This window comes from Notamacropus eugenii, chromosome 3 (assembly GCF_028372415.1).
Source record: "Notamacropus eugenii isolate mMacEug1 chromosome 3, mMacEug1.pri_v2, whole genome shotgun sequence".
Taxonomy (NCBI): domain Eukaryota; kingdom Metazoa; phylum Chordata; class Mammalia; order Diprotodontia; family Macropodidae; genus Notamacropus; species Notamacropus eugenii.
In genome coordinates, this window is record NC_092874.1 from 468,528,631 (window position 1) to 468,552,920 (window position 24,290).

The following is a 24,290-nucleotide window of genomic DNA, read 5'->3' on the forward strand; positions in this document are numbered from 1 at the left end:
ACAGTTGCATTATGGTTGTTCTTTAATGTACCTTTTTGCATTTCTCTTAACTCCAATTTTTACACTTCAAAGTTTCTACCCAGCTCTGGCCTTTTTATCAGGATTGTTTGGAAACCTTACATTTCGTTAAAGATCTGTTTCCCCTTTGGATGAGTATACTCAGCTTTGCTGAGTAAAGTTATTCTTGGTTGTAAGCTATTATCTGTTGTCTTTTGTAACATTGTATTCTAGGCTTCCTGCTCCTTTAGAGTGGAGGCTGCTGAATCTTGTGTGATCCTGACTGGGGCTCCTTGACACTTAATTCTTTCCCCTGTCTGCTTGTAGCATCCTTCTTTGAGCTGGAAGCTCTGGATTTTGTAATATTCCTAGGAGTTTTTATATGGCACTTTCTCTCAATAAGTGCTATGTTTTCTCTTTCCTCTGCTGGAACTTTGCCCTCTAATTCTGAGACAGTGTTCTTTTATGATTTCTTGAAACATATGTAGGGTTTTTTCCTTGCCTTTTTTCTTTGTCTTTTCTTTTCTTTTTTTTGGTAATGGCTATCAGACAGTCCATCGATTCTTAAATGATCTCTACTTGACCTCTTCTCCAGATGAGTTGTCTTTTCTTTGAAATACGTTATATTTTCTTGCTCTTTTTTGCTCAGCTTTTTTTTTATTATTATTATTACATATCTCAGTGTCTCCTGGAGTCTTTTTCTTCTATTTGGTCCACTTCTGAGGGTGTTTGTGGCTTGGGTAAGATTTTTGTACTAAACTGTTAATTCCCTTTCCAGTTCTTTCTTCCACAGTTTTTATTTCTTGGCCCCTTTTTTTTTTAACCTTGACTGCTCTCATTTCATTGATTAAAAACATTTTCTAAACTCTTTTTTTAAGCTCTTGCTTCATTTCCTCTAGGAATTCTAGTCAGCCTTGTTCCATCTCTTTTAATAGTGAGAGCCTTTGGTTTTTTTTTTTTGTTTTTTTGTTTTTTGTTCATTCTTTCAGCCTGCTCCTCTGACTGCTGACTTTATGTTTGGGTTATGTTCAGGTCAGAGTCTTCTTACTTCTGGAGGCAACATCTGAATTGTCTTCTGCTGCTTTCTTTGGGGTATTGGGGTTGTGTTATTTGAGGATATCAAGCTTTTAGTGCCCTCAAAGTGGCCTGATTGTGGGCAGACTCTGAGTTTCCAGTCTGCGCTCTGTGAGTCTCTGACTGAGTAGTGGCAGTCTGCTGCTGGACAGGGCCACTGCAGAGCAGCTAGAAAGTGCTGCTGGTTTAGAGGCACAGAACTGCAGGCCTCCCTTGGGTCTTGTAGGCTTTCCTGCCCTGGTTCATCCCACTGTAGGCTTCAGACTGAGCAGGAGGCTGGACGGGAGATCCTGGCATCTGTTTCTGGGGTTGGAGCCACCCATCTTTTGCTGGCTTCTGTACATGCTTTTTGCTCAGAACACAGCTTAGGATCTAGGACCACTCTTTAGACACAGGTTCCCTTCTCAGTCTTCCCTCGATCTGGACCTGGGTCATAGATGGCAGCTGCCATTCTGTACTTGTTCCAGCACCAGGCCAGACCCTTCTTAGCTGTACGGCTTCTGTTTGTGCTAGAATGCTCTGTACCCCAGAGCCCAGGGACTTCTGTCTCTCTCTGCTGACCTGGGCTGGAAAATGACTCATTTTCCATCCAGACTTGATCTATATTTTCTAGATGTGTGTGGAGTAGTTGTTGGGGGGAGAAACCCCTGTTATTCCATCATCTTAGCTCCTCAAATCACTCATTTTCAGTCCTTCAATCCCTGTTTTCTTTATGAAGTTCTTTAGTCCCAGAAATGTCAAAGACAGACTAAACAGACATGTTTGTGTTGATCTTTTCCTGGTATTTAGTAATTTTTAATACTAGTAAATACTGAGCTTCCTTCATTTCTAGGTTACTCTTTATTTTGCTGTTTATCTGTGACCTTTTTTTCTGTTTTTAATGGTAAATAGATGATCAGTGACTTTTAAAAGCATTTCAAGATTGTCATTCTCCACAGAATTCTTTCTAGATTCAGTAACCCTTCTTTTTAATAAAGAGAAGTATTTACAGGTTGCAAATTAATTCCAATTTTAACTTTTCCTTTTTTTATTATGCTTTTATCATCTTTGATCTTTTCTGCATCTTGGTAGATATTAGATCTGTAGAACTGAAAGGGATGTTAGAAATTGTCTGGTCTAATCTCTATTTACAGTTGAGGAAATGGAGGCATGAAGCATGGCTGGGCCAGAGTCAAAGTGAAAGAGACCAGGTCTCCTGATTGTTTAAAATTTTTTTTTAAACAAATGCTTTATTGTATAGCTACTGGGCAAACAGCCCTATTTCAGAAGAGATCAGATCCTGCTCTTCAAGAGCTCAATTCACAGTTTTCAAAGTGTGAGACCCTCAAATGAACATGTTTCTATAGAGAGATTATTGCCAGTGGTACAGCGATGAGAAGATGAACTGAAGTTTTCAGAATTGTCTATACATATGATATATCAAGTATCAATCATCCCTCAAAAATAGCGCTGCGTTCCTGACTTGCACCCATCATTCGTTGATTGCGTCCATTGTTCTCCTTCTGAAATCCTTTTGTCCGGCCTGGCAGTGTCGTGTATTTGTGCATCTTGGTTTTTGATGATTTCCCCCCTTGGAAGTGATGTTCTCTATAGCACCACGTTCGGAATTAGTTTATGTAAATGAACATTTTATCCACCATTGATGTCAAATTGCTGTTACTAGCTGAGATTTCTTCTCAATTATATAAATTAAAGAATGAGTGTAAAACATTTTGATATTCAAGGATAGACAGCAGTTTGGCTGAAATCCAACTGCCTTATGGTTGAAAGAGTTGGTCACTGAGAACGAGGGGGAAAAAAAGCCTTGCTGACTGTAAGGGGCCTTGGTAATATTTTTTGTATTGTGTCCATCTTGTATTTTATGGATCTGCTTTCCTGCTGTGAAGCATCTTTTCAGTTAGCATTTTAAACCATGATGTTCTCTTAAACAGTACTGACGACAGCTTTGATACTTCAGCTATTGCTTACTTATAAGCATTTAGTGAACTTTTCCATATTAAAATGGACATTTTTGTGTTAGTACTCCCATTATTCCTGTTATTATCTGGATTAATTTTTGAAAATTTTGATACGTGTTCACTTCTATAGCTCTGCAATACCTGGAGGAGAAAGTAATTTCATAGATATACTTTGTGTGCTTAATTTTAATTACAAAGATTTGTATTCAAAAAATGTCTGGAAAAGAATTTTTGTGTAATAGAATTTGCTTACGTTTCCCTATTATAGACATATTTAATGGCTTATATGCAGTAGTAAATGTGGCCTATTTTAGTTTACATATTAAGGAACTTTTAATGTATGTATGTGAATAAACTAGTTCGAATCATAGATTCATGGTCAGTTAACTAGCTTGTAATATAATCCCTCATTTAACAAATGTGGAAACTGAGGCCTAGAGAAGTTAAGATAATGGTTAACATTTATTAACCCTATTATATAGAACTTTAAGGTTTACAAATAACTTTATATTATTTTATTTGTTCTTCACAACCTCCTTGTGAAAGTAATGCTCTTTTTCTACCCATTCTGTAGATAGTGAAAGTGAAGCTGGTACTTCAGGTGACATGTCACATTTGAATTGTAATTCCTGAACACTGCTGCTTTTCTGAGCTCCAGGCTTTTCAAAGAACAGCCCTTGTTTTCTGTCCTGGATGTGATGTCCAGATATGTTCTCTCAGGTTCAGTTTTAGTAGTTAGTATGTTTAGTATTCTTCCTGTTTTCTAAAAAATTTTAACTTCCCTTTTAAGACTACTAAACTCCGAAGAAGTACTTACTGCTTTGCAAGAACTACCTTTCTATTAGGCAAGTAGATCAGGAAATTCTCATCCTTTTATAGGTCAAAGTAAATTTACTTCATTGGCTGAAATGAAATTAAATGTAGCTTCAGTTGTACCTACAGAAGTATGACATGTTGGCTGAAAGGCTTCACAAATAAGAAAAGATTTACTGGGGGAGTATAAAATACTTGTGCCAAGTCCCTATCGTTTCTCTTTCTATTTTCTGAAAATCTTTGGTGGAAAATATTGTAAAAAACTTCCCCCTCCAAATGAAAGTCCATGGCATTTAAAAAACCCAGCAGACTTTTATTAAGTAGCTACTGTGTTCAAGGTTCTATGTTAGGTGAGATATAAAGTTTAAGTAAGAGGGGGCCCCTCCTTTATGACACTTATGGTTTTGGAGGAGGATGAGAGACAAGACATTTTGGAGTAAAATCCTTTTTGTATAGAAGTACAAATTTCTGCCCACTCATTCATTCTAGGGTTAGTGGGGTAACGTGTAATTGGAGGGGGAGATAATCCTTACTGACCAGAAGGAATTGAGGAAGTGATCCTGGAGGCACTGACCTTTTACTCAGGCCATGGGAGATGAGAGGGAGCAGTCAGCCTAAACAAACGAGCAAAGGCAGGAGCAGGGAGATGTCTGGGACATGATGAACAGTCCAGCTTGACCAGAGTATGAGTCTGTAGAGGTACGACAGCAGACTAGAAAGTTGGAGCACTGCATTATGGATGGTCTCCAGTGCCAGGGACAGTAGTTTGAAATTTAGTAGGTAAAAGGGGCTTTGAGTAGAGGAGAAAGATACTTGTGAATGTTGGATTGGAGTAGATACTAAAGGCAGGAAGATGTGGATCTGGGAAAGAGCCCCTTAGAAAAGACTCAGTAGGCAATGACGCCGTGCCATGCAGATGTGTTCCAAGGGGGCCCTGAGGGTTGCCTTGAGAAGACAGAAGAGTGGCCAAATAGGAGACACACCCCAGGGCCACAGTTGAAGGGACTCGGGAACTGCATGTGAGAGGGGAGGGACATGGAGAGTCAGATCTAACAATGTCGCTTCAAATTGGAGAGACTGGGAGAACAGCGACAAAAATAATGAGGTCAGAAAGAGGAACACATCAATGGAAAGAGGATCTGCCTCCTTTTGGACATGGCTGAGTTTGTGGAAGAGGCTCTGAAGGCAGTCTGGGACCTGAGAGCGAGTCTCACTGGAGCCACAGGATTGAGAGTCCATTCCACGGAGGGACAGTTGAAGCTGTTGGAATGAATGAGAGCACTGGAGCAGAGGCTAGTAAAGAGAGATGAGAATCAGCAAGAGCCTGGGTGAAAACCCTAGTCCATCCGGAAACCTTTGTTAAGCACCTACTGTGTGCCAGGCCCTCTGCTATGCTCCAAGGATACAAAGAAAGGTCAAAGCTCCTGTACTCAAGGTGCTGACAGTCTAATGGGAGGGACAGGAATGTTCTGGATAACTTGGAGGAAAAGAAAAGGAAGGCTCTAGAATTAAGATGAAGCAGGAAAATCTTGTAGAAGGTGAGATTGTAGCAGGGACTTGAAGGAAGCCAGGAGGCAGATGAGAGGAGGAAGAGCATTCCAGGCCTGGGGGAAGAGCCAGAGAAAATGCCTGGAGCAGAGAGATGAAGGGGCTTCTTCCAGGAACAGCCAGTAGGAGGCTGATATCCCCAGACCTAAGAGTACCTGGCAGGGTGTGAGGTTTAAGGAGCCTGGAACTGAGGGCTTATGAGGAACTACTGAAGTTTCTTGAGCAGGGGAGTGAGTAGTCAGGCCTTTGCTTTAGGGAGGTCACTCTGACAACTGAGTAGAAGATGGGCCAGAGTGGGGAGTGACATGAGACAGGCAGACTCCTTGAGCCCCCACTCCAAGCATGCTGCTACACCTGTCAGTCAGGAAGCATTTTTTAAACTCCTGCTGTGTGTCTGACACTATGCTAAGGTTGGTAGAAGTCAGACTCAAATTTAGAAGGAGCCTCAGAGGTTCACAGAGCCCATCTAGCCCAAGTTATATCTGACTAGAAATGCATTTTATAACATCTTCAAGAAGAAGCTTTGTGACTTCTGCTCAAAGGCCTCCAGTGAGGGAGAATCCGTTGTATTCTGAGGCAGATAGCTTCACTTCTGGACATCTCCTTGGGCCAAGCAGCACCAGCTTAGGTGTTTTTTTCCTGGGCAGATGGCTCTCCAAGCACTAGAAGTCCACAGTCTTCTCCTTGAGGCTTCTCTTGGCCAGGCTAAGCAACCAGATGGCCTCATGGGAAGCTCACCACTTTGTTCATCCTCAGGAGTAGCAGAAGAGCTGAATTTGGAGTCAGGAGAGCCAGGGACCTGGCTGTGTCTCCAGCACATCTTAGTTCTGTGACCATGGGAAAAATCATCCTCTCTCACCCACCATGAGCCTCAGTTTTCTCATTTGTAAAATAATAATGTCTGTAGAACTTAACTTGTGGGGTTGTTGTGAGTATCAAATTGGATAACTTAGGTAAGGTACATTGTGATCCTTAACATATTATATAAATGGCAGTTGTTATTCCCAAAATGTGCTGCTCAAAACTGAACCCATAGTATCTGATAGTCTAGATATTGTTTGGCCAGGGCAGCTGGAGTATAGTTGAGCTATTTTCTCCTTTATTCGGGACATTGTGGCTCAGTGTAAGCTAGGACAGCATTAGCTCAGGAGGTACCATGGCAACTAGGTGGCACAGTGGATAGAGCTTAGGGCCTGGGGTCAGGACAAGTCATCTTCTTGAGTTCAAATCTGACCTCAGACACTTACCAGCTGTGTGACTCAGTCTGCTCATCTGTAAAATGAACTGCAGAAGGAAATGGCAAACACTCCATTGTCTTTGCCAAGAAAATTCAAAATAGGGTCAGGAAGAGTTAGACAGTTGCAATGATTGAACACCAACTACAACAAAAACCCATTTCATTTGCAGTATGTTGTCTCATCCTGACTTCTGCATCTTGTGAGATGTGTATACCATGGAATTACAGCTCACTCATTTCAGGGCAAACATGTCTAGAGATCTTTTTTTTTTCTGACTTTGATTGTCATTCAGCATGTTGGCTTTCTGTACCACCTTCTTGTCATCCACATATTTGACAAACATCCAATTTCAATTCAGCCAGCATTAAGTACTGTCTACATTCAAGGCATTAGGCGGTGTGATTGAAATAGAGAGAGGAGACCAAACCAAAGCATCCTAGTGCTCAAAGAAGAGGCAGTCTGTGAGAAGAGCTGAGAGCGGGAGGTCAGGAGGAAGTAGATCTCCCTCATGAGGGGCAGCCTACAAAAAAAACAGAAGGAGAGGAAAAGGAAGGCCGAAGACAATGACAAATCTGGATCAGGGTACTGCGGAATGAGTCTGAGAGGAGGAGATAGTTGTCTCGACAGTTGAGAACTCTGTATTAGAAGGATTGCAGGAGGAAAAGGTGTAATTTTGCTGGCCCTAAGAGAGTCCAAGGTATCAGTTAAGTTGGACCCCTATCTTCCCAGATGCTGTGATGATAGAGGGCAGAGTCTCCGCTAGGGGCCCTCTTTCATCAGATGGCATGATGATTTGGACATAGCAGACTTGTAATAAACTTTTACTGAATTGTATCAGATAAATTGTAATGTTAATGTAATGCCAGTTAAAGATCTTCCCCTGTTCATTAATAGACCTCAAGTAAAGCCCATTAAGGGAAGCTTGATTAGGGGAGGCTTGTTTTGCAGGAAAGCCTGTACCTTTTGTTAATTGTTAATGAGGCACTGGGTCATGAGGGCTGTACCCTCAGGCTCTGAAAAGTGTGTATATATTCTGAGGGGAGGTTTTGCTTTGAGGGCTTGGAAGAAGGTTCATGTACCAGATTAGACTCTGGGTAGCCGTTAAGGAGTCCTGCCCCCCCCACCCCAAAACCAGATGATGGTACTTCTTTCTCTGGTAAGTACCTTTGCATGGTACTCCATCAGCCATCACTACACCATCCATACATGGAACCATCAGTTACAACAAATGGAGAAGTTTGGAATTCTGTGGATAGGTTCACTTACCTTGGTAGTATACTTTCCAGGGATGTACACATTGATAATGAGGTTGACACACACATTGCCAGAGGTAGCTCAGTGTTTGGAAGGCTCCAAAAGGAAAGTATTGGAGAGAAGAGGTATTAGACTGACTACCACACTGAAAGTCTACAGAGCTGTTGTGCTGACCTCTCATTGTTATACGCCTGTGAAACATGGGCAGTCTACCAGCACCATGCCAGAAAACTGAATTGCTTCCATTTGAATTATCTTAGGAAGATTCTGAAGATCACCTGGCAAGTCACCGAGATCCTTACTCTAACTAAACTGCCAAGCATCCAAACTATGCTTCAGAGAGGCCACATTGTTTAATTGCAAAACATATACTTGCCAAAAAGACTTTTATGGAGAATTCACGCAGAGCAAGTGATCACGTGGTGGTTAGCAGAAGTGATACAAGGACACTCTAAAGGTTTCTCTCAAGAATTTTGGAATTGATTATGACATGGGAGACGCTGGCACAGGACTACTCAGCATGGTGTGCCCATGTCAGAGTAGGTGCTGTGCCCTGTGAGCAAAGCAGAATTAAAATAGCTTCAAGGAAACACAGGATGTGCAAATTTGGAATATCCATTCCAAATGTTCATGTGTACTGTTTGTGCCCAGTCTATGGTAGAGCATTGCAAGCTCGTATTGGTGTGATCAGCCACAGTCAGGCACACTGAAACTTGATTTTATCATAGGAATGTCATTTTGGTCCTTTTTGAGAAGTAAGGATAACAACTAGCCAATGTAATGGCCAGACAGTTGTCTGTTGATCTGTGAGGTATGTACTGCTTATGGTCAAATAGTTAGAATCCCAGTCTGTTGGTCTTTATTTCTCTGCTTGTGTTTTCTCCATTGGTATATGTAATTAAAGTAGATTGTTGACCCCCTCAAAAGTTGCTTTCCTTTTAGAAAAGCAGATCTAAGAATCTGTGCTAGCAGGCCATCCTGGATGTGTCAGGGTGCTTGCTGCTACAATGCTTGTCAGATTTGAGGTGACCAAAAGGATAAGCATTTTGAATTCTGGGAAGTGGGAATGTAGATAGCAGAGAGATCCACCAGGGTGTCTCAATCTGTAAATAGCTGGTAATTGGGTTCTTAGTGTTCTGTTTGACTCACCTTCTTCCCCAGTCTCTTTCTCTCATCCCTGGTTAGATAGTAGATGTCATACACCTAGGAGATGGATACCTTGTAAGAAGAGGTTCCATCAGATGCTTTTTCAGACCAAGTCTCCAAGATGCTATTTATAGGAGGGTCCAGGTGGCTTTTGTTTAGTTGATTAGTCATGTTCAACTTATCATGACCCCATTTGGGATTTTCTTAGCAAAGATACTGTAATGGTTTACCATCTCCTTCTCCAGCTCATTTTATAGATAAGAAAATGGAGACAGCCAGGGTTAAGTGACTAGCTCAGAGTCACACATCTATTAAGTATCTGAGGCCAGATATGAGCTCAGAGCTTCCTGACTTCAGGACCATCACGCCATTCACTTCACCACCTAGATGCCCTGTGCCACCTAGATGCCCTGATGGCTAAGGGTTTGCTATCTGGGAACTTAATAGGGAGAAGTGAAGTGTTTTTCTCAGATGATTCCCTTACACAGGGGAGATCATCTTATTGAATGAGGATTCTTTCAGTCCAGTTTCGAGAAAGGAGCCATGGCTATAGTCCTTCTTGGTCGGAGGTGGGGGTAGGTGGGTAAAGGCAGAGTAGGTGATGGAGCAGAGCATTTTGACACCAGTAGTACCCTTTGTTGACTTGAGTGTCAGTACTGAAGTGGGGTCCTCCCAAACTGATGACATTGAACAGACCCTTATAAGCATTCTCAATGTCTAGTGATGCAAAGAGGTTGACTTGTTAGCTGTAGTTTCCATCTACCTTGGAACTTGGTTAGAAGGGATGGTGAGTGTTGTGTTCTCGCATATTGATGGCAAGTAGTCCTTGGTAACCCCGGGCAGAGGAAGTTCCATCTCTACATATAGATGGAGATCACTTGGTCACTAAGTTCTGGGAGGGTGCTGCTGCCTCTTGCTGGAGCCCCTGAGAAGGACTGGGGCCAAAGCACACATTAATACCAGGACAAATACCAGCAGTTACCAGTCTAAGTCATGGATGAAAATGTTGAGCAATGCAAGACCAAGGATACATCCCTGAGAGGCATTGCTTTAGGGACCTCTGTCTCAGTGTATTTGGATCTAGTAATTCAACCAAAGGGGCAGCTGAGTGGTACTGCAGTGGATGGAATGTAGCATTTGGTGTCAGGAGGACTGGAGTTCAAATTCAGCCTCAGACACTTAGGAGCTGTGTGACCCTGCGCAAGTCACTTCACCCTGTTTGCCTCAGTTCCTCATTTGTAAAATGAACTGGAGAAGAAGATGGCAAGCCACTTCAATATCTCTGCCAAGAAAACTCCAAGTGACATCATGAAAAGTCAACATAACTGAAGATGACTGAACAACAATCAATTTAACTGAATTTGAATCCACTCAACTTTACTACCATCCATTCCAGAGGTGTCAAGCATGTGGCCCTGAGCTTCTTGGGGCTCCAGGGTTGGAGTGCATAAAAGCCAGCTGGAAATGTCATTGGGTAGAATTTACTAAAGAAAGTCAATGTGCAGCCCATAGAGATCCTTCTTATGGTTTAGTGGCCTCAGTTTCTATTTTAGTTTGATACTGTTTTTTTAGTACATCTATTACCTTGTCCACAAGGATATTGTGCAAGACTCTTAAGTGTTCTGCATAAATCTAAGGGTACCATATCTCCAACATTGCCCTAATGTACTAGCCTAGTTACTATGTCTTAACAGGAGATGTCATGTTGGCTTTTAGTGGTCACTGCTTCTCTTTCTGAGTGGTCAAAAGACACCTCTTTAAATAACATGTTCTAGGATTTTGTCAAGGCTAGAAGTCAAGCTCATTCTCCTTTAGTTTGTCTATTCTACTCACTTTTCTTTAAAGCATATTTTCTCTAAGATCTGAAGTCAGAAGACCTCAGCTATTGTCCTAGTTCTGCCACTTGTTACTTATGTGGGGTTCAGTTGAATTAGCTCTGTCTATAAAAGGGTCCTGTGGACTCAAACTTAGGAGAATCTGTCTCATATTTACCTCAGGTATTGATTACCTGTGTGATGAATGTGTCATGTGTAATTGAAGTCAATTCCTCTTTAACTGAACTTCCAATTGAAGAATGGTTTTGAAGGCCATTAGGCTCCTTTCATGTGGCAAAGCACCTGGTGCTGATTCTAATCCAGTTGAGATTTACAAGGTAAGGGGACCATTGCTCATACAAAAGCTGACTGAAATTTTCCAGGTGATATGGCAAGAGGAGGTTATCCCCCAGGAGTTCAAAGGTGCCTCCATTGTCCTTCTCCATAAACGTAAAGGAAATAGATTGTCCTGTGACAATCACAGGGTTTGTGTCTGTGTTAGTCATTGCTGGCAAGATTCTTACTAGAGTCCTCCTTAATAGGTTGAACTTTCACCTGGAAGATGGTCTTATACCTGAGAACCACTGTGGCTTCAGAAAGGGTCAGGAAACAGTTGATGTGGTGTTTGCTCCCCAACAACTCCAGGAGAAATGCCGGAAGCAGAACAGAGGTCTATATACAATGTTTGTAGATCTGACCAAGGCCTTTGACACTGTTAGTCATGAGGGCTTATGGAAAATTATGTTACAGTTTGGTTGCCCAGAGAAGTTCATCAGTATTGTACATCAGTTTCATGACGGCATACTTGCCCAGGTGCTGGATGGCGGACAATGCTCTTGTGCCTTCCCATTCACCAATGAAGTGAAACAGGGCTGCATGCTTGCTCCCATGTTTTCAGCCATGTTGTCAAATGTTTTCAGTAAGAATGAACAGGGCATCAAGGTCAACTACTGATGGTAAGTTCTTCAATTTGAAAAAGTTACAAGCCAAGACCAAAGTGGGAAGGAGTGTGGGTACATGATTTTCTGTTTGCAGATTGATTGTGCACTCAATGCGGCCTCTGAAGCTGAGATGCAACAAAGTATGGATTAGTTCTCTGCTGCCTGTGCCAATTTTAGCCTAATAAATAACACCAAGAAAACACAGGTGCTCCATCAGCTACCACCACATCATCCATACGTGGAACCATCGGTTACAACAAACGGAGAAGTTTTGAATTCTGTCAATAGGTTCACTTGCCTTGGTAGTGTACTTTCCAGGGATGTACACAGTGACAATGAGGTTGATACATGCATTGCCAGTGCTGGCTCAGTGTTTGGGAGGCTTCAAAGAAAAGTATGGGAGAGAAGAGGTATTAGACTGACTACCAAACTGAGGTCTACGGAGCCATTGTACTGACCTCATTGTTGTATGCTTTTGAAACATGGATGGTCCACCAGCACTATGCCAGGAAACTGAATCACTTCCTCAATCATCTTAGGAAGATTCTGAAGATCACTTGATAGGATAAGGTACCAGACACTGAAGTCCTTATTTAAATTAAACTGCCAAGCATTCAAACTATGCTTCAGAGAGCGCAATTCCAATGGGCTGGCCATGTTGTTTGAATGCAAAATGTAAGGTTGCCAAAAAAATTTTTATGGAGAACTCACATGAGGCAAGCGATCCCATGGTGATCAGAAGAAGTGATACAAGAACACTCTCAAGGTCTGTCTCAAAAACTCTAGATTTGATTGTGAGACATGGGAGACACTGGCACAGGACCACTCAGTATGACATGCACACATCAGAAAGGGTGCTGTTCTCTATGAGCAAAGCAGAATTAATAAATGTAGGATGTGCAGATTTGGAGTATCCACCCCAAATGTTTGCAGGGACTATGTACGCCCAATCTGTGGTAGGGCATTAGGAGTTTGTGTTGGTCTGATCAGCCACAGTCAGATACGTTGAAACTTGACTTTATCATGGTGATATCATTTTGATCCTCTTTCAGAACAAAGGACAACAACCAACTGACCAACCTCAAACCATGGATGATGGCAGTCCAGACATTGATCACACTGAACCTCTATGCTGTGGATAATGATACATGGTCATATACCTAATAAATCTTTGCTTTGCCTTAGTTTCTTCATCTATAAAGTAGAGATTTGTATTGTTTGCCTAGCACTTTGTGTATCTTAAAGCACTGTATTCATGTGAGTGATTATTTTTCCTTTTATGAGAAATTTGTCTCCATTTGTATTCAACATTAGAATTATTTAATTTATCATCTTTTAAAAATTGTTTTGTTAGAAGGGAATGCAAACTTCTTGACAGAAGGAAAATAAAATAATTCTTATATCTTACACAGTTAACTCTATATCTCAAAAACCCCTGGCCTCCTCCCATCTGATTAAAGATAGCATAATTAGCCTCTCTGTCTGCGTTCTCTCTACGTCCTGCTCTTTCTGTTGTGTCTTAAGCCAGAGTTGGGGATTACGGGAAGAGGGATCATTTTTAGGATATTCTTTAGGATAGTTCTTTACTAGAAATAGGAAAGGAATGGACTGTTTTACCGACATTGGATTTTATGCCTTAAAGCTTTAATTACATGCTCAGTTGGCAGCTTTCTTCCGTGGAGCTTCATTTTCAAAATGATATATAGGACTTAGGTATTTCTATATTTCAGTGAATTATAAGGTATCTGGATTTTTAAACAACTGTTAATAGCCTCCATAGGAATCTCCCGTCTTCAGCTCTGAATAGGTACGATCCCATGATTCTGTAAACAGCCCACATCACTTTCAGTTTTTCTCTGTGAAGTGTTTAAGCCAGTAAAATATCTAATCCAAATAGTTTCAGCTTTTTCTTACAGTATATTAAATACATCTTTGTTTTTCAGATGCCCAGGAAAATAAAAAAGTACAAATGAATGACTTTCCAAAGAGAAGGAAAGACATTTCCTACCCCTTCCCCTACACTTGGGGAAGTATTTGTTGGTCACCATAAGATTGGCTTTAGGATTCTATTTTTTTTTTGTCTTGGGTACATTTTAAAAATTTTTTAAAATTAATTCATTTGTTTTCAGTTTTCAACAATCACTTCCATAAGTTTTAAATTTTCTCCCCCTTCCTACCTCCTCTCTCCCTGAGATGGCATGCAGTCTTACATGGGTTCTACACATATACTCTTATTAAACACATTTTCATGTTAGTCATATTGCATAGAAGAATTAAAATGAATGGGAGAAACCATGAGAAAACCAAACCAAAACAAAACATAACACAAGAAAAAATAGTCTGCTTCATTCTGCATTCTGATTCCATAGTTCTTTCTCTGGATGTGGATGGCATTTTGCCTCAAGAATTGTTTGGGAATGTTTTAGGTCCTTGCATTGCTGTGAAGGGCTAAGTCTATCAGAAACAGTCCTCGCACACTGTGGCAGTTACTGTGTATAATGTTCTCCTGGTTCTGCTCCTTTCACTCAGCATCAGTTCATATAAGTTCGTCCAGGCCTCTGAAGTCCTCCTGTTGGTCATTTCTCATAGCACAATAGTATTTCATTACATTCATATACCACAAGTTGTTCAGCCATTCCCCAATTGATGGGCATCCCCTTCATTTCCAGTTCTTGGCCACCACAAAAAGAGCTGCTATGAATATTTTTGTACATGTGGGACCTTTCCCCATTTGTAGGCTCTCCTTGGGGTACAGCCCTTGGAGTGATATTGCTGGGTCTAAGGGTATGCACATTTTTGTAGCCCTTAGGATTCTATTCTTTCATTCCTCCTCCAGCTCCACCTGGTTTTGGAAGCCCCCTTTGCAGCAGGCTTTACCTGAGCAGATTGGATACCCTTTAGCCCTTTAGGGCTAAGTCAGGACTTCTCGAAGATGGTTTTTATTCCTAGTCCCTATTAAAGGAAAAGGATGGGGGAAGGGAACAAACCACGATTCAACCCTTCATGCATGGGGCCGGGCACCGTGCCCAGCAATTGCCAGATACTGTCTCATTTGACCCTTGCCAGCCTTCGAGATTGGGCTTTTATGCCCCATCTTATAGTCAGAGCAGCAGTGTCACCTCCCTTGCACTCTCCATATATTTGAAATCCTTATTTTTAGAATGAAGTCATTGTAATCCAAAAATTTAATTCGAGTTGATTTTCTCTTACAGCTGCTTTTGCTGGGATTTTGCACTGGTAAGTTTTATTTATTTATTTGTTACCATCGTAAGTTTATGAATAAATTTCTTCAAATGTATTTTCTCCAAATTTGAATGAGTAATTTTCAGTTTTACAATATTAATTATATACGTACAGCAAATATTTACAAATCTGCATCTCTGTTAAAAGACTAATTGGAAGTTTCAGGTTAGATAAATAGTATACAGTGGTTTTGAAATGAGTGGCATTTAGAAATGTAATTTGACACACTGTATGTTTAGCATAGGTACAGTCTAACTTTTAACATAAGATGGAGATATTTGAACACTTTGGTGTTCTTTTGCTTTTGTTTTCGCAGGAGTCACATAACAAGTCTCTTTGAAAATGATCGTCATTTTTCTCACCTCTCAACACTGGAAAGGGAGATGGCTTTTCGCACTGAAATGGTTGGGTTCTGTGTATTATGTTCATCTAGTCATTATAAAAGTGTTTTTTTAATGTAGGCTAGAAGCTGTAAGGTATTAATTAAATCTTACCTGGATTTAGCGTCGTGTAGTTATTAGGATTCAAGAAGCAAATCTTGTTTCCAGTGTTACCAAACTGTCTCTTTCTCTAATTGTCAAATTACTGGAGTTTTGTTTTTTAATTTTTTGCCTAATTCATACTTTCAGAGCAGGAGGGCAGTAATGTTAACTGGTTAGGGACTACTGAGGCAGATTGTGAAGTAGGCAAAGTCTATCTTATGGTTTTACTCGTATGGCTTTGGCTCCTTTCTCTTATTCTCTTCCTTCATCCTCCCCTCCCCCCTCCCCCATCTAGCACCCTCATTGTCCATGGCCAGACCCCACTTAAGCCTGTCTGCCTCCCCTGTCAGTGCCCCTTGTTTTAAAACTATTTCTTCCACTCTAAAAAAAGAAATCCAAATAGAAACCCTCATACCCATTCCTATAGGACCCTTATCTTTCCCTTTGGAAGAAAAGTGAGTAGATAAGTTCATTGGCTTACAAATTCATTCAGTAGTTTATTCAGATATGAAAGCACCAGAGAAGTTGGCTGCCAGGTCATGATTTTTCGGTCATGGTAACCTAGGAAGTCGATGCAGACACTGAAGGGCTCTGTGCCTTCTTCAGCTTTTGTCACAACAAAATTAAACGTCCAGTGGGAACAGTGAAAGGCAGCCTATTCAGCCCTACAAGGATATCAAGAGCGTAGTATACACAAGATACTGTGCTAGACTCTGCACATACAGAATCCAAGCCAACCCAACTGCCCTGGCTCTCAGCAAGTTCGCAGAAACCTCTGCCTCTCGTTTCCCACAGGCCTGGCGTACATCTCTTCAGCTCCCTGCATTTCAGTATGTTTATCTGTGAAACGAGGGGGTGAACTAGCTGGCCTCTTGTTGATCCTAAGTATGCCCCACTTTTTAGTCCATTTACAGACATTAACCGTGACACCCTCTCCCTTCAATCTTTACCAGTAACCAACAGCTTGACCCATTGCTTTAGAGGAGGACCTATAACATATCAATATTTTCACCTCACTATTAATGACTCTAGAAGGTAGAAAAATGTTGGAGCTAAGTGGAGGGACAACTCTTAAGCTCTCCTCAAGCAGGAATAAAAGAATTTGCAGAGGGGATTTCAGGATGGGCATAAAGGCAACAAGAAACGCCATTATTTCTTTGGACACTCAACCTGCAAATGCTCTGACTTTGAAGATAATGGAAGTTTTTACAGAAATTACTAATGTTAAGAATGAAGAAATAGAGAAGGTCTATGGAGACTTGATTAGCTGTCCCTTAAATGAAGCGAACATAGACTTTGCTGCTCGGTGGCCTTAGGACAAAGATTGGCACATATGTAGGAGCTATCTTTTGGGATCAGTAAATGAAAGATCAGGGGCTGTTGAGAAACTTCCCACACCTGCTCATCAGAAATGCTTTCTTCCAGAAGAGGTGCTGTATTTTTTTTTTTTTTTTTAGCACAGAATGGTAGGAAATGAACCCTGTCTTAGTGAACAGAAAAAAAGACTGCTCACAATCCAAGTTAGAGCTTTAGAATGATCAGACTGTCTGTTCTGTCAGGTGGCTGACTGGTGCCAGTAAAGTTTAAAGCCAAAACCATGTTAGAAGGAAGAACAGAAAGAAACGTTGTGTGTGTGTGCATGTGTGTGCATGTTTTGGGTGGGGCATAGAAGTTTTCTGAATATATTTCATCATATCAGGTCTTCATCTACTCTGCCTACTCACGATACTAACCCTCCTAATTACTCATTTTACTACGGTGTAACTTACTTAAAGTTCTTTGTAAAATAATAGTATTAAAACACTTGAAAACCTATTCTTGTCCCCAATGCTTTTGCAAAAGTGTAGTTATAGAAGCTCTTTAATAAGCTGAGATCATTGAATTCTAAGAAGGCATTAATGAGCAGAAACCAATGAAGTTAATAACAGCCATTACTTGTCTAATTGCTTTGTTTTTTTTAAAAAAAATGCATTTTGTGTGAGATAAGAGCAGACAAGAGTAATTGAATTTGAACATAACTTGAATGTGTTCTCTTTTTAGGGACTTTATTATTCCTATTTCAAAACCATTGTAGAAGCCCCTTCATTTTATGATGGAGTGTGGATGATTATGAATGACAAGCTCACGGAATATCCTCTTGTGATTAATACGTTGAAACGGTTCAACCTTTACCCAGAGGTGAGTTACTTGGATTTGTTTGATTTGCACGTGAGTTCTCAGTTTTATATATATTTTTGTTTAAGTGTTCACCCTAGCTAGATGTATAGTCCCATATCTGAAGTCTTTCATATAAAAGCAGGGAACATCTCTTAAATTTTGTTTCCTTAGGACAGAAGATGTCATTTTTAGGAGAGGAAATGGCAGAGATAAGGATCACCGTGGACAGGGATAGGATTTTGGTGAATTCTTGGCACATAATCACATTTTCTTGCGATCTAGAAAACATGAAAATCCCTAAATTTGTTCCCTGTTTTCTCGTAGACAGGGGTTACATAACGAATTTTGAGGTCATAGGCTCATAGCAAATGCTTACTGTTATGAGTTAATCATGCTGACGGTCATGAATGAGCAGTTTCAGCAATGAATTTATCCAGTATCAGTTCAGTGCAAGAGTGTTTTGTCTTACTCATTGGACAGTTAGATTCCTAAGCTTACGCTAGCCATCTTGAACAGAGTCTCTAATGCAGACATTTGCCAAAAAACAACTTTTGAGCGATGAATAAAATCGGTATCCTGACATGTGAAGAAAGGACATGGAACCACACCCTCAGGCTAGATTGTATTGACTTAAACTCATGTATGAAATGACATTTTGGTTTTTCAATTTGATGACCTCTGATTTACCTTTTTTGGGGAATGAGATGAACTAGGAGGTCCAATAATAATAATTAATCTTCACATTGTGCTACAAGGTTGGCATGGTACTTTATGTTATCTCATTTGATCACATGGCCTCTTCCCCATGCAAAGGGTCCAAAGACTGAGAAGTGTCCTTATTTCTAGGAACCTTCATTATTAAGTATACCTTATAAAGAGGCAGCTCCCAGTGCGCAGTCCCTAGGGCCCTCAGGGCCTACAAGCGGAGCGTGCTTCCCAGGCTATGTGAGGCAGCTATTTCATAATTCAGTGGCTTAAATTGTCACTTGGTAACAATGTACTCTCTTTTTAGAGAATTTGCTACCATATGTTCCTAGGAAAGGAAATGCTTTAGATGTGACTGGACATGAGGAGAATACTTTAGGAGTCCTCAGTCATTCCCTTCACTTTCAACTCTTAACCCATTCACCTGCTGATGGCGTGTTTGACCCTGGCAGCTCTCCTGGGTGGCCATTGTATGGCTAAGCTCAGAATGAGATCATAGGTCTTTCTTCATATCAGCTCTCCTCTCACAGCACCTTCCATCTGTTCAAGCAGCTGATTGTTTTTGAACCTCTCGAAGACTGCACATTTTTTCTTCTTAAATTTCATCATTATCATCATCTTCTTCCCTATCACTGTCATCATAGCTAGCATATATATATATAACCCTAACCCTAAATATATATACATATACACATATAAGAGCCTGCCATGTTCCAGGTACCATGCTGAAATCTTTACAAATGTTGTCTCATTTAATCGTCATAACTAAGTCTGACATGGTAGGAGCTCTTCTTAACCCCATTTTACAGCTGAGCAAACTAAAGTGAAGAGACTTGCCCAGGGTCACACAGCTGGTAAGTGTACAAGGCCAGATTTGAGCTGAAGTCTTCTGACCCCACACCTAGTGCTCGTCCACTGAGCTGCCGCTGCCTCTGTTCATACCTCACATTAGGATTACGTTCAGTCTGCCTTTTTCAAGAATGGAGGCCTCCCCTCTTTCTCCCCTCTTCTATATTTCATCAGTTACCAAATCCTCCCCATTACACCTTTTACAGTCATTTTTAATCTGTCCCCTTCTCTCCATTTCTACTGGTCATCACCAACCATACTGGCTTTTTGGGGAGCTTGCTAGGCTATTTTCCTGCCTCCCTGTCTGTTTTTCACCATGAAATGAGTGTAGTTAGTGGTTTATACATCCTATACCCTTACCAGATGGTAAACTCCTTGAGGTCAGGAATTATTTCCTTTTTTTTTTTTTACATTTAGTTTTTCTTTTATTTTTTCTCAGTTACATATAAACTAAAGTTTTTACCATTCATCTTTTTAAAATTTTGAGTTCCAAATTCTCTATCCTTCCCTCTCCTCCTCTCTTGAGAAGGCATGCAGTTTGATATAGATTATATATGTGTAGTCATACAAGAGGTTTCCATATTAGCCACGTTGCAAAGGAAAACATAGACCAAAAAACCAAAAATGATTTTAAAAAAGCAAAAATGCTTTGATCAGCATTCAGATTTCATCAGTTTTTTCTCTGGAAGTGGGTGGCATTTTTTTCATCATAAAATCTTCAGAATTGTTTTGGATCATTGACTGGTTCAGAGTAGCCAAGTGTTGTCTAGTGTTGCTGTGACTGTGTACAGTGTTCTCCTGGTTCTGCTCACTTCACTCTGCATCAGGTTTTTCTGAAATCCACCTCCTCATCATTTTTTATGGCACAGTCTATTGTGCACCTAATCTATTGCACTGACCCACCATTCTGTTTCTTAGCTAGTACCAGGTTGTTCTGATGATTACCACTTGAGATCTGCTAAGCTGTCTTCCTTCACATATTTTTCATTGATTCCCTTGATATTGTTGATGTTTTGTTCTTCCAAATAAAGTTTGTTGTTTTTTTCTAAATCTATAAAATAATTTTTTTGTAATTTGATTGGTATGTCAACGAATAGGTAAATTAATTTAGATAGAATTGTCATTTTTATTATATTGGCTCAGCCTACCCATCAGTAAATTAATATTTCTCTAGTTGTTTAGATCTGTCTTTATTTGTCTGAAAATTGTTCTGTAATTGTATTTATATGATTTTTGGGTTTGTCTTGGCAGATAGACTCCTAAGTATTTTATGTTGTTTGCAGTTATTTTAAATGGAATTTCTCTTTCCACCTCTTCCTCCTTGACTTTGTTGGTATTACATCAAAATGCTGATGATTTTTGTGGTTTTATTTTATACCCTACAACTTTGCTGAAGTTGTTAATTATTTCAACTAGCTTTCAAGTTGATTTTTTAGGATTCTCTAAGCATACCATCATATCATATCATATCACCTGTAAAGAGGCATAGTCCTGTTTCTTCATTGCGTATTCTGATTCCTTCAATTTCTTTTTCCTACTGCTGTAGCTAGCATTTCTAGTATAATATTGAATAATCATGGTGATATAATGGGCGTCCTTGCTTCATCCCTGGTCTTATTGGGAAGGCTTCTAGCTTAGTAGCCTCATTACAGAAAATGTTTGCTGATAGTGTTTTTAATAGGAATGAGTGTTATATTTTGTTTTTATCTGCATCTATTGAGATAATCATATGATTTTTAGGGTTAGAATCAGTGATTTTTTTTTTTGGTTTTGTTATTAATATGGTCAGTTTTGCTGACAGGTGTCCTAATATTGGACCAGCTCCACATTCCTGGTATAAATCCCAGAAATTTATAGTGTATGAACTTTATGATATGTTGCTGTAATCTCCTGGTTAGCATTTTAATTTTTTTTGCATCAGTCTTCATTAGGGAAATTAGTCTTTAGTTTTCTTTCTCTGTTTTTATCCTTCCTAGTTTAGAAATCAACACCATATTTGTGTCATAAAAGGAATTTGGTAGGACTCCTTCCTTACCTATTTTTCCATATATATAGTATTGGAATTAATTGTTTTTTTAAATGTTTGGTAGAATTCACTTGTGAATTCATCTGACCTTGGGGATTTTTTCTTAGGAAGCTCATTTATGACTTGTTCAATTTCTTTTTCTAATATAGGGTTCTATTTCCTCTTCTTTTAATTTGGGCAATGTTCATTTTTGTAAATATTCATCCATTTCATTTAGATAGTCAGATTTATTGACATATAATTGGTCAAAATAGCTCCTAATAATTGCTTTAATGTCATCTTTATTGGTAATGAATTTATCCTTTTCATTATTGATCCTGGTAATTTGATTTTCTTTTTTTAAATCAAATTAACTGGTAGTTTATCTTTTTTTTATAAGACCAACTCTTAGTTTTATTTATTCTGTGTTTTTATTTCTTTCAGTTTTATTAATGTCTTTTTTGGTTTTCAGGATTTCCCATTTGGTGTTTAATTGGGTACTGATTATTTTTCTAGCTTTTTTAGTTGCATACAAACTCTGGATGTGACTGGCTAAGTAGGGTAAGGTTGGGGAAAACTCCCAGGTTACAAACCTAGGAGACTGCAGAATGGTGATTTCTTCAACAGAAATAGGGAAGGTTCATCTACCTGGGAGTTTTCCCCAACCTTACCGTACTTAGCCAGTCACCTCCAGAGTTTGCTGTTTTTACCTGTCTACCTTCTCTTCCATCCAACTTTGTCCCTCTGTACCTCGTTTCAGGCCCTCAGTCCTTCACCCCTAGGTTATTGTAGCAGCCTGCTACTTGATGTCTCTTCCTCAGGATCCACCCCATTCAGTTCCGTCCTTTACATTGTAGTATCTCCTTAAGTGTAGATTTGACCTTGTGATTTCCCCACTGACTCCCTGTTGCATTGAGGATCAATTATACTAAAGGTGGTTTCACCTTTTCTTTTTGAGACTGGATCTCCCTATTTCACCCTGACTGACAGTGCAAAATACCCCATCCTGATGGGCATGAAAGTGTTTACCTGCTCCATTGTTCCCATGGCCCTGCCCTCCCAGAGCCTCATCAATTGTTGCTGGACACAGTGGAAACCCTGATCAGCTCTCGCCCCACTATAGCTCATCATTCCTGACCTCAAGTGACCCATCAGCCTCAGCCTCAGCCTCAGCCTCAGCCTCCCCAGTGCACTTATAAAACCTGTCCTTGATTTCTAGCTTCATTGTATGTTACTCCTCTGACTGTGCTCTGAGACTTGGCCAAACTGGCCTTTACCTTGTTCCTCACAGAGGAGGAGTCTCATCTCCTCCTATTAGCAGTCATCAGGTACTGGTTAAGTGATTTGTCATTTACTGAGTAAGGTAGACACAGATGATAGAAAGAAAGTTAAACCAGGATTCTAGTCCCCCAGGATCTCACATTCTCCTCAGGGAGAAAACGTACAAAAAACCATACCTACAAGATATATAATGGAAGCTAATGTTCAGGGGAAGGCACTAGCAGTGGGGGATAAGGAATAAAGAGAGGCCAGGGAAACCAGGAGCTGGAGGAAGATGAGGAGAGGGCATTCCAGGCATGGGGCATGGTCATCAAAAAGGTATGGAGTCTGGAAGTGGAAAGCCCTGTGGGAGGAACAGTAAGAGATTCAGAGTAGAAGGAAGTAAAATTAGCAGGTTGAAGGATTTTTCAGTGCCAACTAGCTTTTTATATTTGATCCTGAGGGGAATAGGGAGCTCCTGCATTTTATTGATGAAGGGAGTCTATTCTGTAGGAACAGATTTTGCTGCTGTGAGGATGGGCAGGGGTGGGGCAAGACTCGATGCAGGAGGGATGGCCTGGATGGGGATGGTGACAGTCTGAGTGCAGAGGAGGGGGTGGTGGGGGTCACCCAAGCAGTGAAGGGGGTTTGGGGGAAAAGGTGATCCACGTCAGGATCTGCATGTGCAGTTTGAGGAGTCCAGGAGACATTCAGTTGGAAGGGAGGGAGGGTAATGTGGGAACTCTCTGCATGGAGGTGGGCATCAAACTCCTCAGAACAGATGAGATCAAGAGGCCAGAGGGTGTAGTGAGAGAGGAGGGACTGGGACAGAGCCCTGGAGGACCCCACACCTCAGCCTTTGTGACCTGAGGGGAAGGACCCCTTGTCACTGTGTCTGGGTCCTGACTCCCCTCCCCATTCCCAAGTGAGCTCCTTCTTCCCTGCTGCCTCAGAAATCCCTCCCTCCTTCCCTCTGTCCCTCCTCCCTTCCTTCCTTGCCCAAGCCAGGTACTCCCTTCTCCAGGAAGCCTGTCTTGATCCTCCCCTGCCCCCTATTGCTGCTGCTCTGGCTCTGAAATGACCGGACGTTTCACCACTTAGTGTGTGTGTGTGTTTGTGTGTGCACGCTAACACACACACATACTGTCCGTGAATATATCTGTACACATGCTTGTCTTCCGTGTTAGAGATTGTGTTATTCTTTGTATTTGTATTCCCATACTTGGCACAGTGAGTGGCACACAGTAGGCACTTAATTACTGCTTAGTAACTGATGGGTCTGACCTTTTTTGACCCCATGGGGGTTTCCTTCTCCAGCTCACTTTATAGATGAGGAGATAGAGACAAACAGGGTGAAGTGACTTGCCCAGGGTCACCCTGCTAGGAAGGAAGGTGAGTGCTCCTGAGGCCCTCCCCGGTGCCACTTAGCTGCCCACTTGATAGATTGATCGGGTGCTATCAGATATGGGTGAGCAAGACAAAAAAAAGATGTGGCTCCTGGTTTTTGAGCTTGTGGTTTAGTTCAGGCAGGATTTTATAATATAAAACTTTGAGAACCTTTTTATTCTCCAAGTATAAGATACCTTTGTGTTTAGGGGACAGTGAAAAAATAGGCACTTTGGCATTTGAGGAACCAGGATCAGGTGTGTCCCTTAATACCTATGCAACCATGTATGTCATGGGACTTGCTGGGCTCCTGTTTCCCCACCAGTAAATGACAGAATTGCGTTACATGGCCTTCCCAAACCTACATCTGTGGTCTTTGATTTTACGATGCTAAGACATTCTTGAGAAAATAAAGCTGAA

The 24,290-nt window shown here is 40.8% G+C and overlaps 1 protein-coding gene across 1 annotated transcript in view; it reads left to right on the forward strand.

Moving 5' to 3' along the window:
- Positions 1 to 24,290, forward strand: part of DPY19L1 (dpy-19 like C-mannosyltransferase 1) — a 123,161-nt gene that overhangs the window by 9,765 nt on the left and 89,106 nt on the right. Inside the window, exons 2-4 of the mRNA XM_072598860.1 lie at positions 14,996 to 15,020; positions 15,343 to 15,430; positions 17,549 to 17,686. Coding sequence (XP_072454961.1) covers positions 14,996 to 15,020; positions 15,343 to 15,430; positions 17,549 to 17,686 — 251 coding nt within the window. The remainder of the gene's footprint in view (positions 1 to 14,995; positions 15,021 to 15,342; positions 15,431 to 17,548; positions 17,687 to 24,290) is intronic.